The 19487-nt window shown below is 38.9% G+C and overlaps 1 protein-coding gene across 5 annotated transcripts in view; it reads left to right on the top strand.

The window, feature by feature from the left end:
* Window positions 1-19487, top strand: part of Mi-2 (chromodomain-helicase-DNA-binding protein Mi-2 homolog) — a 743946-nt gene that overhangs the window by 483470 nt on the left and 240989 nt on the right. For all 5 annotated transcript variants that reach the window (XM_067141602.2, XM_067141598.2, XM_067141599.2 and 2 more), the window contains exons 21-25: window positions 5339-5515; window positions 11662-11785; window positions 12566-12754; window positions 12847-12999; window positions 13104-13247. In XM_067141602.2, the coding sequence (XP_066997703.2) occupies window positions 5339-5515; window positions 11662-11785; window positions 12566-12754; window positions 12847-12999; window positions 13104-13247 (787 nt within the window). The remainder of the gene's footprint in view (window positions 1-5338; window positions 5516-11661; window positions 11786-12565; window positions 12755-12846; window positions 13000-13103; window positions 13248-19487) is intronic.

Below are 19487 nucleotides of genomic sequence, written 5' to 3' on the forward strand. Positions count from 1 at the left end.
GGACGTAGAGGCTGTACTTAGAATTTCTACTGCCAAATCAATTGTACCAATTAGGCCTATTGGTAAATTAGTTGCCGCAAAACGATGTCAACAATCGACTTAAACGCTAAATGTAGATTAAGGCAAGTGCAAAGTATGTACAGAATAAATTGTGTGCTTATGTGTTCACAGAACTATCATAAATAATATTGTTTTCATAAGCTGCGCGCTGACTTGGCGACCTGTGGTTCTGCCTCTGCCACTTCCCCTCCTTCCCCTCCACCTCAGCAGTGCTATAGCACAGCACCGGGACTGCTGCCGGGGCCGTGGGAGCACCTCAGTTGGAATCGCTTGCTCTGATGCTTGGACTGATTTGTCTTCCTCGGAGAGTTAGCTTCAGTAGTGATGGGACCAGCAGTTCCTTATTGTTGTAGCCAAAACTTCTCCCTGTTCAACATTAATGAAGAACAGAACAGAGCTTCCTTTAACAACAAACTGACAACACAATACCCATCATTGATTTGTTAATTTTTTTTAATTTTTCCTATTTTCACTTGATACTGTTAATAATGTGCTTCAAAACTTGTCATTATTCTTACGTTCAAAGGCTGAGGATATCCAGTGCATTGAGGAGAAAGAAATTTCACCCTGATGATGCTTACATTAGATGGAATTTTGTGACATGGCACATTCTTATGTCATTGTTGAAACCTTTGATCCGTTAGTCAAATATGACAGCAAGTTACCCATCCCTTTTTGTTGTTCATATACTCCACATAAACAAATGGGTTAAAGCACTTAAGAATAACTGTCACCTTTATTTTATCAGGTTTCATACGATAAAATATAGCAGTTTCATCCCTATTGTACACATCACTTGCATCGTAACTTTTAATGATATAGTGGTTTTTCCGGCCCTCTTGTATAACTGCCAGGTCAACTTCTGCTGTCTCACCCTCCTTCACATGCTGCATCAGCCCAAGGTAATTTTGTGAAAGTAAGTAGCCAACCATTGATGTATGCCATGTCTGTATGGCATAATTTATCACCAATAAGCTTTGCTTGTTTCCGTAATGACTTCATTAGTTGCAGTTCCATTTTCCATGTTGACTTGGGATATTCAAATAACCCCAGGTTCTTCTAGCATCTCGTACACTTAGCACTTCAAAGTTTTTCGGCTGACAGAGATGTTTCATCCATCCAATTTCATTCTTCATTTAGAATGTCTCCAACACTTCAACTGCTTATGCTCCTCCCCCCACACACACACACACACACACACAATTACAAGTAGTTTTCTGACTAGCGGAGGGTACTGTTTTAAATAAGCACACACACCTATTGCTTCTCGCGTACACTTAATGGGATTTGTTTCTTTCATCGTAGGAGCATGCGATCATAGGGCAGATACAAACAGGACTGAAGTTCGTTACAGGTCAAGGGAGCTACTGTCAAGCTCTTTACTCTTGAGTGATTTGTCCAGAGTTCGAAAGCTGTTCTCAGAAATAGTCCACAGTGATATGCCATAAGGAAGTTCCCATTGTATGCCATGGTATAGTAAATCCCGTGCACTATTCCACTTGAGATGGCCCCACGGTGTAGGGGTAGCATGCTTGCCTCTTACCCGGAAGCCCTGGGTTCGATTTTCAGCCAGGTCAGGGATTTTTACCTGGATCTGAGGGCTGGTTCGAGGTCCACTCAGCCTACATGATTACAATTGAGCTATCTGACGGTGAGATAGTGGCCGCTGTCTAGAAAGCCAAGAATAACGGCCGAGAGGATTCGTCGTGCTGACCACACGACACCTCATAATATGCAGGCCTTCAGGCTGAGCAGCGTTCACTTGGTAGGCCATGGCCCTTTGAGGTGGTTGTGCCATTGGGGGGATTCCACTCAAGATAATGAGCTATTAATGAGGGATTGTAGCATCAAGCCCGTTCACATTCCTAAAGGATTTGGTGAGAACCAGGTTTCCATTTGAAGATAAAGTTGCTCGATTCCTGCTTATAATTTTAAATCAGAAGTTGGCGATATATAGAGTACACTTTTAACAATGTACAACACTTCTCTATCTGTGCTACCAACTGCAGATGGTGGTTGGCAGGGGTGGCATTGTATTGAGGTAGTCACAGTATTACTTTCATCAGGAATATCTGTTCATTGCTCATTGTGGGCAATCACTGAGGATGGCAGTATATAGGGGTTTGATTGTATAATTTGAACATGATGCATTGTAAATAAACCACTGAAACATACTGCTTTTTATGCTGAAAGATAAGAGGGCAGCCCCTGTTTGTTCATAACTGTTTTAAAATTCCAGCAAATATGAGGTCTGTGTATACTATATATATTTTGATGACCTGTGAAGAAATCTGTACTAAAAAGTGGAGGATAATAGGTGGAACATCAGTCAGGATATCCAAGGGTGACTGCTTCACTAAAACGTACAATTTTTGTTTATGATGTAATGAAGCATCTTCCAGACAATCGTTCTTTTCTGAACAGTTCCATTAAAACTCTGAAGCAAGATAACTATTCTGCAGAGAGGCAAATAACCACAATGTTAGATGGCCCTGGAAACAAAAATGTTTTTCACAGCCTCTGTTCTTCTTCTTCTTCTTCTTCTTCTTCTTCTTCTTCTTCTTCTTCTTCTTCTTCTTCTTCTTCTTCTTCTTCTTCTTCTTCTTCTTCTTCTTCTTCTTATATTTCTTCTTCTTATTATTATTCCATTCCCTTTTCCAGATTCTCTCTGGGTAGGTTAGTGTACCAAAGCCCTCCTCCACCTTACTCGATCTTTCCACCATTCCTCTTCTATTACTTTATTGCTATCAATTCCTCTATTTGCAATACAGTCCACAACAGAGCTCCACGTCGAGGATACTGAAGCATAGGTCAGTATAGGTTTATAATAGGATGAGTATAAAACCTTCTTGCACTTCATTGGTACATCTTTGTTCCATACAACGTCTCTCACACACTGGTAGAAACATACAGACTGCTGTATTCTTAAATCAGTTTCTCCATCCAAATTTCCATCTAGTGATATCATGCTGCCCAAATATTTAAAAATTTTCACTACTTCACAAGGTTCATTTCCTATTTTTATCACTCCCCTGGATTTTCTGTTACCTCTCATCATGATCAAAGTCTTACTTTTCGCAGTACTAATCTTCATTCCAAAATTTCTTATCTCCTCATTCCATACATCAACTTGTGTCTGTACTTCCTCTTCATTATCTCCCCAGACTACATTATCATCAGCAAAGAGCATAGACTTTACTTGCTTGTCCATCATCTTCTCCTTGATATTATGTAGAATTCTATCCATGATGATAATGAAGAGTAAGGGAGATAGTACACTTCCCTGTCTTAAGCCTGTCTCAACTCTGAACCATTCAGTTTGACCCACTTTGGTTCTAACACAGCTTTGGCAATTTTGATACAATGCTATTACCATCTGCATTGTTTCATTCCCAATCTGTGCCTCTGTCAATGTTTTCCATACCAAATTCCTTGGGACACTGTCATATGCCTTTTCAATATCTAGAAACGTTACTACCAAGTCCTTTCCATATTCCAATACCTTTCCATCATTTGACGCAATGTAAATATTGAGTCAAATATAGACCTGCCTCTTCTGAATCCATACTGGTGTTCTGCCAATTTTCCCTCTACTCTGTCTCTTATTCGTCTATCCAAGATTCTTTCAAGGATCTTAGCTGTATGAGATATCAGTGTCACTCCTCTGTAATTTTCACATTGCTTCCTGTCTCCCTTCTTGAAAATTGGTATAATGACCCCTTTCATCCACTCTTTCGGAACAGTCTTTTCTCTCCATATCACTCTGAAGAGTCTACAACCACAGTAGACCAACTATTCCTGCTGCTATTATCATTTCTATGGTGACCTCGTCAATTCCAGCTGCCTTGCCTAGTTTTATTCTTTTAGTGGCCCACTCAATCTCTGCCATGGACACCTCGTTTTCCATATCTTCCGACTGCACTAAATCTGGTTCTTCGGTTTCTCCTTGTACTGAGGTATTATGCATGTTGTAAAGCTGTTCAAAGTATTTTCCCCACCTCTGCAATATATCTTCTTCAGTCACATCACTTCCTCCTGTTCATTTTTAATGAAGTTAGCACCTTCACCTGCGTTTTTTCTTCTTTTTAACCCACTGGAATAAGATCATTTTGTTTCCGGTTGTATCTTCTTGTAGAGATACAGTGAATTCTTGCCAGCATTTCTTTTTCTCTTCTTGAACCATCTTGGAGCACTCCTTCCTGCAGTGCCTGTATTCTGTTTTGCATTCTGTTGTTCTGTTTCTCAGCCATCTTTTCCTAGCTTGTTTCTTCCTTTTAACTATATCTTTTACCCTGTCATTCCACCAGGGCGTTTCTTGATCTTTCTTCCTGCCTGATACTCTTCCACAGGTCTTTTCTGCAGACTCGACCATGACTATTTTTTTAAGTATGCGACCCTTCCAATGTCTTCCTTATGTATACTTGTTTTAATGTGTGTCTGGAACCCTTCATTTATTTCCTTCTCCTGCAATTTCCAAACCCTTAGCTTTCTCTGCCTAATCTCAGTCATCTTTTGTTGTATGTTTCCCATCTTTAACTTAGCTATTACAACTCTGATCTCCTTCGAAAGATTCACTTAGGAGTGCTATTACGTCTACCAACATTTTCCTGTTACCTTTCTCAACCAAAATATAATCTATCAGAGTTTTTTGATTTTGCTATCCCAACTATATCATGTTAACTTGTGAGTGTTGTACTTTTGAAACCATGTGTTATCAATAACCAGCTCAATTATTCTACAAAAGTCTACCAAAATATCTCCACCCTTGTTTCTCTTCTCATATCCAAATGGACCTATAATCTCTTCCTCCTTTTCTTTCCTGACCTACTTGGGCATTCATGTCTCCTATGATCACAACTTGTTTGTCCTGTATATGGCCTTCCAGATATTCAAGGTATTCCTCTAGATCCGTATCTGTATTTCCTGTTTGTGGAGCATACCCTTGAATTATATCTGTAACACCAGTTTCAAGTCTCAATCTGACCTTAATCAACCTCTACTCTGTTACACCTTATATCAATCCATGTAGATCTAGTGAACAATAATCAACTGAAAAGAAACCACCTTGCTCTATGTGGGGAAATTTCACAGAAATGCAAAGAAATATTCTTGGCAGATGTAAATGTTAACTGTAATCACAGTCCACTTTGCAGGTGTTCGTATTAATAGATGGTGAATGTTATTGTATGAAATATGTGTGTTTGTTTCATTGCTGTGTATTTGATTCTCTTGCTACAGTTTTTTGATAATACATGTATTGATTCTGACTTCTGTGTAGGGTGCTGATTTTCTCACAAATGACAAAAATGTTGGATATTCTGGAGGATTATCTTGAAGGAGAAGGCTACAAGTATGAGCGTATTGATGGTAATATCACAGGTTCAGTTCGACAAGAAGCAATAGATAGGTTCAATGCACCAGGAGCCCAGCAGTTCGTATTCCTATTGTCAACAAGGTAATGTATTTGGATACTGCTATCACACCAATGTACACTAGTGTCCAAAATTTAAATATAATCACTAAATGAGGCCATACTGCCTGATAGGAATGTCAGGTAGATTGCTGAACAAATGGAAGCTGAATCACACACCATATGTCACACAACTTGTCCAAGAAAAACAGTACCAGAAAAGTTCTGATAGCTAAGGTACACCTTTGACAACAACTAATAAAACTTGGCAATGTCTTCCACAACAAAATATGCTGTTAATAGGCTGTATGGTTACCCGTAACAGCCACACATGCTTTGCAGTGACATGGCATGCTCTCTGTCTGATGGTCCAAGAGCTCTTGTGGCAGTCGATCCCATTCCTCCGAAAGGGCAATGCGAAGGTCTTGGAGGGTCCTTGGTGGAGGCTGATGGGATGCAATTCGCCTCCCCAGTGCATCCCAGGTATGTTCTATAGGATTCAGATGTGCAGACCTCGCTGGCCAGTCCATACGATGAATGTCTTCCCCAGGCAGAAATTCATGCAACAGAGCAGCGCAGTGCGGTCGGGCATTATCTCCATTAAGAGGAAGTCTGGACCAACCACACCTCTGAAGAGTCGGACATGTGGTCTTAGTACCTCATCCCTGTATCTCCGAGCGTTAACAGTGTTCCTCGGACCACCCCATGAAGATGTGCAGGTGCGTACGGCCATTCAATATGATACCACTCCACATCATGATGCCACCACCACCATACTGGTCCCATTCCACGATGTTCCTGTGGTTGTATTGGCTACCCGGTTCTCCCGAATGAGTACATTTATAATACCAATATAAATGGTCCGTTATTGGACATTATAAATTTTCCAGCTAACTCATTCCTGGTCGCCAGCGTTTCGCCCCCATGTGCTAGGTTGCAAGCTCCGCCGACAATTGTCTTGCAGGTGCACTCCGATTTCGTCGGGCGGTTAAGGCCAGATATCAGTCCTGCTGTGGGGTGGTTACCTTTGGTTGACCTGGTACTGGCCTACGACTAACATCTCCTATGTCTCGAAATCGTCTCCAAAGCCTGAAAATGACACTTTGTGGCACATTCAAGGATACGACTACTTCGGTCTGTGTCTGGCCTGCTTCCAGGCGGCCGAGTATTCTACCCTGCAAAATGGGGTCCAAATGGCGTCGTTATGCCATTATGTTGTCACGTTTACCATGAGGCTACACTCCGCACACTATAACAGGGCTAACACGACTGAGGGAATATGGGGCGCAGGCACTGGCTGTGTTTACCTTGCGGTTACGCCGCTAGTCAAAGCAGGTAACACTCCTTTCCTGTACAGAGCGAACACGTAAGGTTGGTAGGTGCATATGTCGTACGATTTGTGGTGTATTTCCTGTTGCCCTGCTTACTCGTAACTTATGCTTAACTTTTGGACACTAGTGTATAATTCAAAGAATTTTTTAAAAATCCTGGACACTCATCATTGTTCGGTTTCAGTATAAATTTTTATTGCATAACCAAGTCGTATCAAGTCTCTGTATATGACTTGATTCAACATTTGTTTGTTACTTTCCAATACGGTTTTTATTGCATAGTTGACCAAACATGCAACAGTTTCTAATACAAGGAAGTATTTATGAATAGAGCATAAATTAGATAACATTGAAAATAGGAAACACTATACATGTCAACAATGACCATGATCATTTGTATTTCACAAAAACCAAAATCCATTTCATTTAACCTATTGACATACCAATTTTCTAACCCTTCATATGCCCTGAATTAGCATGCAAGCTTTAATTTATTAGTTTCAGCTGTTTGTAGGTTCTCATGCAAAATTTATTTTATAAAATGAAAGCATCATAAATCTCATTTCAGTAGTTTTAGTGGTGAGGAAAACTCGGGGATGTGCAGGGCACGAGATGTTTATCACATTCATATCAGTTAAACAGTGGGCTTTAGAGGCCACAAAATTGCCCGATTAGTAGTGAAGCTATACTGCTAGTCACCGAGCTAGATAGCTGCAGTCGCTGTAGTGCGGCCAGTATCCAGTATTCGGGAGATAGTGGGTTCAAACCCCACTGTCGGCAGCCGTGAAGATGGTTTTCTGTGGTTTCCCCATTTTCACGCCAAGCAAATGCTGGGACTGTACCTTAATTAAGGCCATGGATGCTTCCTTCCCACTCCTAGCCCTTTCCTGTCCCATCGTCGCCATAAGACCTGTCTGTGTCGGTGCGATGTAAAGCTGCTAGCAAAAAAAAATTACTACTAGTCCCAATTTTTTTTACCTTCTGTACCCTCCCCCATATTTCCACTATTCATTCTTCATTTTTTAACTTAAATCTGGCTGTGCAACATCACTTTCAGAAATTTCTGATTCACAGTCACTTTTCTTGGATCCATCACTGTCACCACGACCAACGAATCATTCTTCATGATCTGACATTTCTGACTTCTGTTTAGAATTTCACAAATAGCACAGCTTGCTAACGACTGTCTTCTACGTGACATGATAACTACTACAGGCCTAGTTAGAGACAGGCACATTGGAAATTCTCACTCAATAACAAATAGAATGTGAACCACTTGAGATAATCCCGCCTGTCTTTCTCGTGAGGAAGAGCCGTTGTCCTTTTGAACGGCATATAACATGGTATATTTGAAATGTTCAATCAAGATAAGATATGTGCTCATAATTGTGAAAGTACTGCTTGAATTCATTCCAAATCAGATCTGTAACTCAAATTTGACTTCTGTGTCTTGAAGGAAGCTTACTTGTTCTTTCCTCTTTCTTGTACAGTAATATCAACAGCTGCCTTCATGATGCACGCATTTATTGTAATTTACTTTATAATTTACTTTCTTTGCTGCTGGTGCACATGGTATTCAAAGATGAAAGAGGTGCACTTCACTTTTTACTTCTCTCTAGCATAACCATTTCTCCATATTTCCGGGAAACTCGCTTTTTTTTTACATCCTCATGGCTCCCGTATTGATCTTCTTGTGTATTTCAGTAACAGTCAGGATTACAAAACTTCAAAACTTATGCTATATTTTGTTCCCACCAAACGCATTCTGATATAGACTCTCATTATTGAGTATCGACAGTTTATTCTCATAGAGTAATATGTTTCAGAATATACAGTCGATAGAAAGTGTAGTGTACACTAAAGAAGTATGGATTGCGGAAGTAAATTATTATTATTATTATTATTATTACTTGTTGGTGAAGGTTGGCGGCCAAGCAAATGCAGGGGCCATTGTGAAAAAATTCTAGCTCCAAGAAATAAGCAAGATTTCATTGATGTATTCAAATATCCAGCAAAATCAAGTAACTTTTTCTCCATTGCAACTGATACATCCAGCCACTGGTTGTGATGTACTTTGACCCATTTAGTACCATTAAAAATAGGCTCCTGAACTTCATTGAACAAGCTGATGAAACCGCTATTGCCGTCCAATTTTTGAACAAGTCTTCATTTGATACACACTGGTATTAGAATCTAGAACATGTAACTTCATATTGTTCTGACTATGCAAATGTGATTTATGGGAAGCATAATTCTTTGTTCAAACTACTGTACTTCAGGAAGATAATAAAAATTGGTTTAAGCAAATTGCTCAAACCACCTATTTCATAATGATACAAAACATACATCTGATGGATTAGATGTTTTTATTGAAATGAACATCCTAAAATTGTTTGGGACATATTTTGGTATCAGCAAGAAGAGAAGTCTTTGTTGTTGTTTGATTTTGTTAATGGTGAAAATGTATCCACTCATTGGCTATCTCTAACATCAGGTGTAGACAGATTAATACAAAACCCACCTACTGACAGTTATTTAAAAAGTGTTAACCCATTGAACAGTACGGACATACATGTAAGTTTTTAACTTTGTACCAGAGCAGTACTGATGTAAAATGACATTCAGTTTTTAAATTAACTCCAAGTGTGCTGGCATCTATTGGCCACATGGTGGAACTTTGTTCTCTATTTATTTTTGTTTTGAACAAGTGCTATTCTCCTTTTTATAAGCTTCTACTGCCATCTGTCATGCACCTGAAGAACATCTTACGGCAATCTGTACAGGCAAATTGCACGCGGCGTAAAGGAATTTGGATATAGTTATTCTTATGTTTTCTTGGCTGCTTTCCTTTAGATAATGAGTGGCCTTAGAACAGAGTTGGTATATTTTTATTCTGAGCTGTTTCCTAGCAACGATAGTCGTTTAAAGTACTTTCTTTATAAGTAGCCCATGAAAATGGCATCTACGAGTCGTGGAAGAAGTCTCGACATAAAGGAGATATCAAATATATTGACGAATGCAGAGTCTGAGGATGAGCTTGGAAGTGGAAGTGTGTTAATGGAAATGATGTACAAAATAAAATAATATAGCTTTATGAACTTTTTAAATTCCATCAAAAAACTCACTATGGCCGGGTCAGTAGCAACTGAAAAACTCGCTGTTCAGAGGATTAATGTCTGTCTAAATATATTTTAAAATATTTCATTGATGATGGTCCAGTAAAAGGGTGTGTTATTGAGGCGTATCTATATTTTTTTCCCTCCAAACATTGGTACCATACTTGTTCAACCTGCCAAAACTCTTAAAACTGTTAATCTTAGCATTGTGGAATGTTAACGGTGTAATGCATTGTTTTGATATTCTATATATTCAATGATTTAAGAAACAAACAAATTGAAATGCCAAATTGTAAATCACTAAATGAGCAGGAAATGGAAATCAGTGAAACTTAGAATTAATTGAATCAGTATTAATAGTAGCAATTAAATGTGATTACAAGGTATTTGTAAAAAAAAAATGTTTTTAAAAATTTTAATTTACACAAGAAATTTAAAATAAGGCTTAGTTCTGCAGTGTCAGTTGTTAAATACGTGTAAGTTAGTACTAAGAAACCTGTCTGTTTGTACATTTTTATTGTGTGTTGTAATCTGTATATTACAAGATTGTAATTTAATTGTATTACCCATTACATGAACATTTTCTACAGTGACAACATACCTTTTTTTTATCAAGACTGAATCTCCCTTACTGAGCGAGTTGGCTGTGCGGTTAAGGGCGCGCGACTGTGAGCTTGCATCAGGGAGATGGTGGGTTCAAACCCCACCATCGGCAGTCTTAAAGCTGGTTTCATGTGGTTTCCCATTTTCGCACCAGGCAAATGCTGGGGCTGTACCTTAATTAAGGCCATGGCCGCTTCCATCCCATTCTCAGGCCTTTCCTATCCGATCGTCACCATAAGACCTATCTGTGTCAGTGTGACGTTAAGCTTTTTTTCCTTACTTTTTTCCCCCTTACGGCTGAGAGTTGGTCACCCTACTCTGCAATAACGAACAGAAATTATCAGATCTGTTGAGGCAGTTAATTTGGTAGTTACCTTACCCAGTTTTCTTTACACAGCCTTTAAATTTCCCTGCTGGAAGAGAAGGGACTGGTGAACTGAGGTGGTCCTCATCACTAGTTCAGCTGGTCTGCTTGTTTTTCTTCCCTCAATGCAAGGAGAAATGGTAAATGCTTTGTATAATGAAAGTAGTATATAGAACGGACACAATAAAGGACCACTTTCATTACTCTGTAATTTATCCATGGAGGACTGTAGTATTTCTTAAATAATTGTGTACATATATAATGCTTGTTTGCTGTTGTTTCTGACAACATTGTTGCTTCAGAGTTGGTAAGTTATTCTTCATCTACTCTTCTATTTAGAAAAAGCTGGACCGGGCGAGTTGGCCGTGCGCGTAGAGGCGCGCGGCTGTGAGCTTGCATCCGGGAGATAGTAGGTTCGAATCCCACTATCGGCAGCCCTGAAAATGGTTTTCCGTGGTTTCCCATTTTCACACCAGGCAAATGCTGGGGCTGTACCTTAATTAAGGCCACGGCCGCTTCCTTCCAACTCCCAGGCCTTTCCTATCCCATCGTCGCCATAAGACCTATCTGTGTCGGTGCGACGTAAATCCCCTAGCAAAAAAAAAAAAGAAAAAGCTGAATGCCCACAATTAGTACCGTAATACGAGAGTGATGATTGATGCAGATTTGAAAATTTTTCATCTTTATTTGTGCTGTCCTTTCTATTCAGTGTTTATAATTCTCATTTACAGAGCTTAAATATTTATGTGACTTTTACTCAGTTGTTTTCCTTTATAGGGCTGGAGGACTTGGTATCAACCTGGCAACAGCTGATACTGTTATAATCTACGACTCTGACTGGAATCCACATAACGACATCCAAGCCTTCTCTCGTGCTCATCGTATTGGGCAGGCAAACAAGGTGGATTTAATTTTCATTCAGTAAATTATTTTTAGGTTGATACACTGTGAACAAATTTATTTGTTCTTAAAAATTGTTTCTGAAGTAAAAGTTAATAGTAGGGATTGGTGGATCAGTGTCTGATGCATGATCTTAGTTTATGGGTTCGATCATGGTTGAATTGGATTTTTGAAGGACAGGCAAAAATCTTGTCTCTCCCATGTTATAACTATTGGTTGTCCAGTTCCGCCTTGCTGCTAGATGGTAGTACAATCGGAACAATGAAATTGAAAACCAGGCTGCCCAAATGACACTGGTAGCTGAGGCTGTATAGCTTTTTCTTTTCTAATGCTATATTTTTCTCATCTAAAATGCAATATTTTGTGAATTCTAGTAGGGGACGTGGTAGCAAAGTGGCATAGTCACAGGCTTTTCTCCCAAGTAGTCAGGGTTTGAATCCCAACCAATGCTTGTGAGATTTTAAAGTGGAAGTCATGTCCCAGTTGTTCAGATTTCATGTAAAACTGATCACAAAATCAACAGTCGCATAAAATTATGAGTTTGCTTTGCTTTTTGAATTCTAATGCAGGTATATTTTGCTTACTTAAAAATAAGTTGAAAATTCAAATTTAAGGAATTAATTTTCTATTGCTGAAATAAAGAAGGAATAAAAATATGGAACAGCAGCACACTTCTTTTGTTTTTTTGTTTTTTCAAACATCCAGATTCTTAAAGATAATATAAAAATTTGTCTGCCATTTGTATGTATCTGTTCCCTGATAATGATATTTTGACTTACAGGTCATGATTTATCGGTTTGTAACACGAAACTCTGTTGAAGAAAGAGTTACTCAAGTAGCTAAGCGCAAGATGATGCTGACTCACCTGGTGGTGAGACCAGGTATGGGTGGACGTGGAACCACGTTCTCAAAACAGGAACTGGACGATATCTTGCGTTTTGGCACAGAGGAGCTTTTCAAGGAAGAGGAGGTAGGAAATATGTAGATTTTTACCGTTTATCAAATAAAAATGATTACGTTATGTTCAATTTTCCAGGGTTGTAATCTTGTTAATTGCTTCAGGGTAAAGAAGATGAAGCTATACATTATGACGATAAAGCTATTGATGAACTTCTTGATAGAACAAAAGAAGGTATTGAGCAGAAAGAAAACTGGGCCAACGAATACCTATCTTCTTTCAAAGTGGCGAGCTATGTCACCAAGGAAGGTGAAGAGGTAAGACAGGCACAAACTGACCAACTTAATTGAGAGAATTTGTTTTGTTTATTGATAGCTTTTCAGTCATTGAATATTTAGACAATACTAATTACCTTTTTCAGGAGGAAGAACCTACAGAAATCATCAAGCAAGAGGCAGAAAACACAGATCCAGCATATTGGGTGAAACTGTTGAGACATCATTATGAGCAACAACAGGAAGATATGGCTCGCACGTTGGGCAAGGGCAAGCGTGTTCGCAAGCAGGTATGGAATAATTTAATATTTACTGAAATTACCTTGCAAGCAAGTTCAGTAAATATCACATTTATGAATGGGAATTATGATTTTTTTTTTAATAACATGTAAAACAGCATTTATCAAAATACAGTATGTGCAAAACAGTGACTTAAATATATATATATATATATATATAAAACAACTGCCCTCCATTGAGGATAGCCCTTACAAACTCAGCAGTATTCTCACATTAATCTGATATACAATTAAAAGTGTAATCTGTAAAATATATAAATTTGGTTACAAAACAAGAATTGTACAACAACAACAACAAAACAGGGAAACATTAGTCCTAGCCTAGAGACATATGGATATTTCAAATTTTATATGTTTTCAAATTTTTTAAATTTTTTATTTTTATTTTTTTTTCAATACGGTGTACTGAAATTAAAGACATGCCCTGAACATCAGACAGGACGGAATGTCACCATAAATCTGTCTGCAACGACATTGGATGTGGAAAGTTGGAGCTATGGCCCACGCTGCAATTGCGGGGAGGGGGTCCCTTGCCCTTCTGCAACAACACTTTTGAGATCGTTTAATTTCTCGTCCCCTTCTCCGCTCCCAGGATCTCACACCCCTAGATGCCTGCATATAGGCCATGCTGAAAAAATCTTTTTTCCAGTCAGGTGACCCAGCTGGGAATGTTGCCAAATTGCAAAAGAAGATGCAGTCATTTTTTATGTCCTTGCAGATCACAGGACCTCTGTGAATAATGCGTGAGACGTGAAGCAGCAGATTTTGAATGAATACTGTACCGACAGTCAGATAATAATACTAGATTATAAATTCCACCTGTTCAATACATAAGATGAGATTTGTAACATGTACTGTACCGACTCCATTACTTGATGTGCAGAGCATGTTTCTAATTTCAATATAGTTCAATTAATGAACGTAAGTTTTCATGGCTGTATGTGTTAAAATAAAAATGCTAACTGGATTAAAGCCTCTTATATGTATTTTACAAAGCTGAAATCTCCGTCAAACTATATTGGCCTTCGTCAGGGCACGTGAAGGTCTGCCTCTGACAGTGAGCAAAGGAATTCGTCGAAGGAACTTGGAAGTCACGGCCATACTATTCACGGGCCCCCACTAACTGGACTCCGGGATCGTTGCGCTGTGCTGTGGTGGTTTGGAGGGAAGTTGCCGATTGACCGACCTCTGTCGACAGTTCCTTGAGTGTGTTACGCTGTGCCGTGGTGGTGTTATGCATGTATTTCTGGAGTACAGGTCTCCATGTATTTGATAACTTGAAGCAGTCTTCCTTGTTGGTGTTATTTGGGCACAACTCTATCTCTGTAGCTTCCCTTACAAGTCGAGCATAGAAGTGTTTTACAGGCGCAATGACCTTCTCCTGGTCAAAGATGATTTCATGGTCTGTACTGTAGAAGTGTTCTGCCATGGCAGACTGGCTTATAGCATTTTCTGTGGTCATTGCGCCCGTAAAAGACTTCTATGCTCGACTTGTAATGGAAGCTATAGAGATAGGGCTGCGCCCAAATAATATCAACAGGGAAGAAGAAAAATAACGCATTTATGCGAGTAATCCCCGCACTCTAAGTTTAGGAAGGCTCATTTTGGAAAAAAAATTAAATGATCTAAAATTCCTTCCATCAAAAGAGCAACGTAGGCATAAACAAACATCATATCTCTCCACGAGGTCCACGTAGTCTTTACGCAAATATGAACATGTAAATTTGCGGATATAGCTGCTTTGCCTGAGATCTATTATCTCTGCTATGAAATATATTTGCCATGAAAATTAGCTAGTAAGTTTACTTACATGACAGATATTTAATTAATCTGAACTTGCAATAGGCTCGATTCCCTGTAGGTTGGAAGATTTGTTGTCCCTTGCATTACTCAAATCCTCTCCTAAATGACTTACAAATTCGTCATACTCGACGTCTAAAACACTTCTCACACGCGGTCTCTTTTTACTCGGATAGTAACCCGACCGGTGGTGGATAATTCTTTTTGTTCAGTATAAACGCTTCAAACAGACACACCTGCGTATTTGGATGTTAATTTTGTGATACAGTAAAACCTTGTTAATTGGAAGGCTTAGGAACACAGAAATCAAATTTTGAATTAATAGCCAACTTGTAATTCCGACATGCCAACCCTCGCCACATCACAAAATATTCTAATACCCATTACTGCATGCATTTGACATTGATTCACAGTTTAAAACTATTTCCAACATGTATCCAACAAGGTGCATATACGGTATTCATATAATGCACTTGGATAATTCACCTTAATATTTTAAAAAGGTGGACCTTTTGCAATTGATATTCCTTTTTGTTATTCTCAGTTCAATACGGACCCAGGATGAAATTTTTAACTTTAAATGATATGGCCTACCAGGCAAAATCAAAAGCCATATTTTGTATTGAAAAGGTGGACCTTTTGCAATTTATATTGCTTTTTGTTATACTTATCGGTTTGTCTTTTACAGCATCATGGAAGTGGATTGATGTATTATCATAAAATTGGGTATTTAAGTTTAGGATGAGGGCGAGTTGGGACCTTAGCTATAATGTGGGTTTACAATCATAACACAATAGGTCAATCTTACTTGTGAGAGATATATTTTTGAAGGTTTTCACAAGTTTTTCATTGCTGTGTGTTCTCTCGGAATAATATTTCTTTCTTAAATTATGAAAAAAGTTTTCTGTGTCTAGAATAACACTGTGTAGCTGAAATTGTATGTTGTAGCTTGGACTGTTGATCAGCTAAAAAACTTAATCGATTAACCAAGTGCAAATAACTGCTTATACTTTGGAAGACAAACAAAGATAATATAATATTAATTAAACACAAACAGTGTGGTAAAGATAATAAAATAACTGCATTTCTTATTAATTAGGTCCAAGGTTAACAAGACCAGATTATTATTCATTTATTCATTCAACTTCGCTAATCGGCCAACTAAGGACATTCTGGCATTTGTTCATTTTTTGCTTGATCCACATTGCCTTCATTAGCTCACTGTGTTTAGTACGACGTTCTTCTGTCCATTTCAGACCAGTTGCCCGTTTTTCGTCCCAGAAGTCTTGATGGCTGCTCTGAAAAGATTTCGGTCTTGTGCATCTTCTGCTTGTATGCCCAGTTCTTTAAAATCTTTCTTGACATTAACATACCATGGCGCTTTTGGTTTTGAGTCAAATATACTGAAGATAGGTTTCGTCCATCGAGAGTCGATCATCTGTCGTATATGACCATAGAAGTGAACTCTGCCTTTAATCACTGTGTCCGTGATCTTCTCTATCTTAAGGTATACTTCTTCCCTGGATTTTCTAATGTAGATGCCATTTTTGTAGTTTGGGCCAAGTATGGTGTGTAGGATCTTTCTTTCTTTCCTCTCTAATTCCGCAAGCAAACATTTCTGTTGTTGTTGTTGTTGTTGTTGTTGTTGTTCTTATTATTATTATTATTATTATTATTACTATTATTATTACTGTGCCCAGAAATGTTTTGCATATTCTGGTTTAGTGCACTTTTTTATTTTGCTATGTGTACATGTACACTATTCGTTATGAAGGGTATATACCAGAAGTGTTCAGCTGGGCGCTCATTGAGGATAGCCCAGGGGAGCCGGGCTGGCCTGATGTAAATGCAGGCAGGTAAAGTAGGAAGCGTACATCACACTGAAGCGAAAGAGAGAACACACTTGGCAGGGAAGGGAAGCAGTGTCGTTCATTTGTGACTACGAAGCTCTCCCCAACCACTCAGTCATTCAGGTACAGAATTAAAAGTTTAAAAAAAAAAAGAAGCTATAATCACAAGAAAACCAACCTTTTCAACATATTTTGGTGTGATATATACTGCGCTTGCTATAAATTTATTTATTTTCTTATATGTAAACATTCAAAGAAAACTAACATGTTATAATTTTTGTGTTGAAATTCCTCGTATGGGGATGTGTATTTCCATTAAAAAAGTAAAATTTCTGTTATTGATTCAGCAAAATGTAAAATATTTGCATAATTCAACAAGTTTTAATGCGTGATTTTGCACAGCATTGTAGTATTATGTGACTTTCCCTCTTCACTGATTTTCTGAAATAGGATTTAAAACTTATCAGGTGTATGTTGTTGATGATGATAAGAAGAAGACCATCAAGCCAACAATCAAGTTCAAACGCACTCTCACTGGGCGAGTTGGCCGTGCGGTTACGAGCGTGCAGCTGCGAGCTTGCACCCGGGATATATTGGGTTCGAATCCCACCGTCGGCAGCCCTGAAGATGGTTTTCCATGGTTTCCCATTTTCACACCAGGCAAATGCTGGGGCTGTATCTTAATTAAGGCCACGGCCCCTTCCTTCCAACTCCCTGCCCTTTCCTATCCCATCGTTGCCATAAGACCTATCTGTGTCACTGTGACGTAAAGCCACTAGCAAACGCGCTCTCTGAATAGGCATAACGAAGAAAGAATAATAAGGATAATAATGCCATTTGCTGTATGTCCCACTAACTACTTTTGCGGTTTTCAGAGATGCCGAGGTGCCAGAATTTAGTCCCGCAGGAGTTATTACAAGCCAGTAAATCTACCAACATGAGGCTGACGTATTTATTTCAGCACCTTCGAATACCACTGGACTGAGCCAGGATCGAACCTGCCAAGTTGGGGTCAGAAGGCCAGGGCCTCAACGGTATAATTCTGACGAATGGAAAGAAGAAGAAAAAAATAAGCTTGATTCCAAAGTGTTGTGAGTTGGGAAAAGTCGCTTAGGTTTTTGCTGTCCTGTACACATTCTTGAAATTTGTCTTTTTGGAAGTTGTTTGGTATTCCATTTCGTCTTTGTCACATACAATACGATCTGCAGGTGCAGAAACCGGAAACAGTTGCTTTCAGTTATATTGCATCATTTACATCTCTTTCTTAAGTCTAGGTAAAACTCATTTGTGGTAATAAATCTGTACTTGGGAGAAGTTTTTTAATGCTATTTGTTTGGGACGTCGACTCTTGGATCTTTTGCCCCTACTGGCACCATATTGTATGAACCTGCATGTAATTGGAATGGCGGTAGTGTGGAATGTTGTGTAAGAGGAAAGGAATATTAAGGACGTCACTAACACCCAGTCCCCAAGGCCAGGGATATTAATCATTATAATTATAAAACCCTGACTCGGCCGGGAATTGAACCCGGGGCCACCGGGTGACAGACGGACGCGTTGCCCCCCACACCGCAGGGCCGGGCTTACTTGGGAGATACTTGAAAGGCAAACAAATCTTGACTGGCTGATGAAAGAGAAATAATAATAATGCTACTTGCTTTACGTCCCACTAACTACTCTTTTACGGTTTTCGGAGAAGCCGAGGTGCCGGAATTTAGTCCCGCGGGAGTTCTTTTACGTGCCAGTGAATCTACCGACACGAGGCTGACGTATTTGAGCACCTTCAAATACCACCGGGCTGAGCCAGGATCGAACCTGCCAAGTTGGGGTCAGAGGGCCAGTGCCTCAACCGTCTGAGCCACTTAGCCCGACAAAAGAGAAATAATCAGGATTCATAGACAAGTGAAGTTTCTTTCACTTCACTGTTTGATTTTATTTGTTTAATCAACTTATTAGAAAGTATTCGATCAGTTAATTGAATTTAAAAATTGAGTTAATCAGTTTGATTCATTAATACCACGGCACATATTTTATATGAATAAAATTCCTCTACTGAGAGTTGGCAAGAGAAATTGAAAATCAGAAATCCAAAATGACTTCAAACAACTCAATGGATATGACCATTGATCAGTAATCAGGCTAAAAGATGGTGCTCAGATCTAAAAATTTATGTTTTTCCCCCTTCCTGCGTTTTTCCTTTGTAGCGTAAAATTATGTCGTGCAACTTAAGGTATGGTTTTCTGGAGAGTGTCGCATACGGAGGTTGGTTACGTTGTAGTATGTCGGGAACTCACTTGCCTAATTTACCACCCACTTCTTGAAAGTAAATGTGCAGTTTCTTTGCAAAGCATCCTGACATGGAAATAATACTTGAATGTTGTGGAAGTGGGTAGTAGATGCAGCACTTCGAACAGCAATTTGTCATCATTTCTCTGGGTCATTTATAGTGTCCTATTTATTGTGATATTTAAATCCATTTCTTTTCAGGTTCAACTCGGCCAATTCATAACTGTTAGGTTTTCAGCCTGACGAAACTAGTTTGTGAATAAATACATTTTTAAACTACCTGGAAAAGAAAAAC

Source organism: Anabrus simplex, chromosome 2 (genome assembly GCF_040414725.1).
Source record: "Anabrus simplex isolate iqAnaSimp1 chromosome 2, ASM4041472v1, whole genome shotgun sequence".
NCBI lineage: Eukaryota > Metazoa > Arthropoda > Insecta > Orthoptera > Tettigoniidae > Anabrus > Anabrus simplex.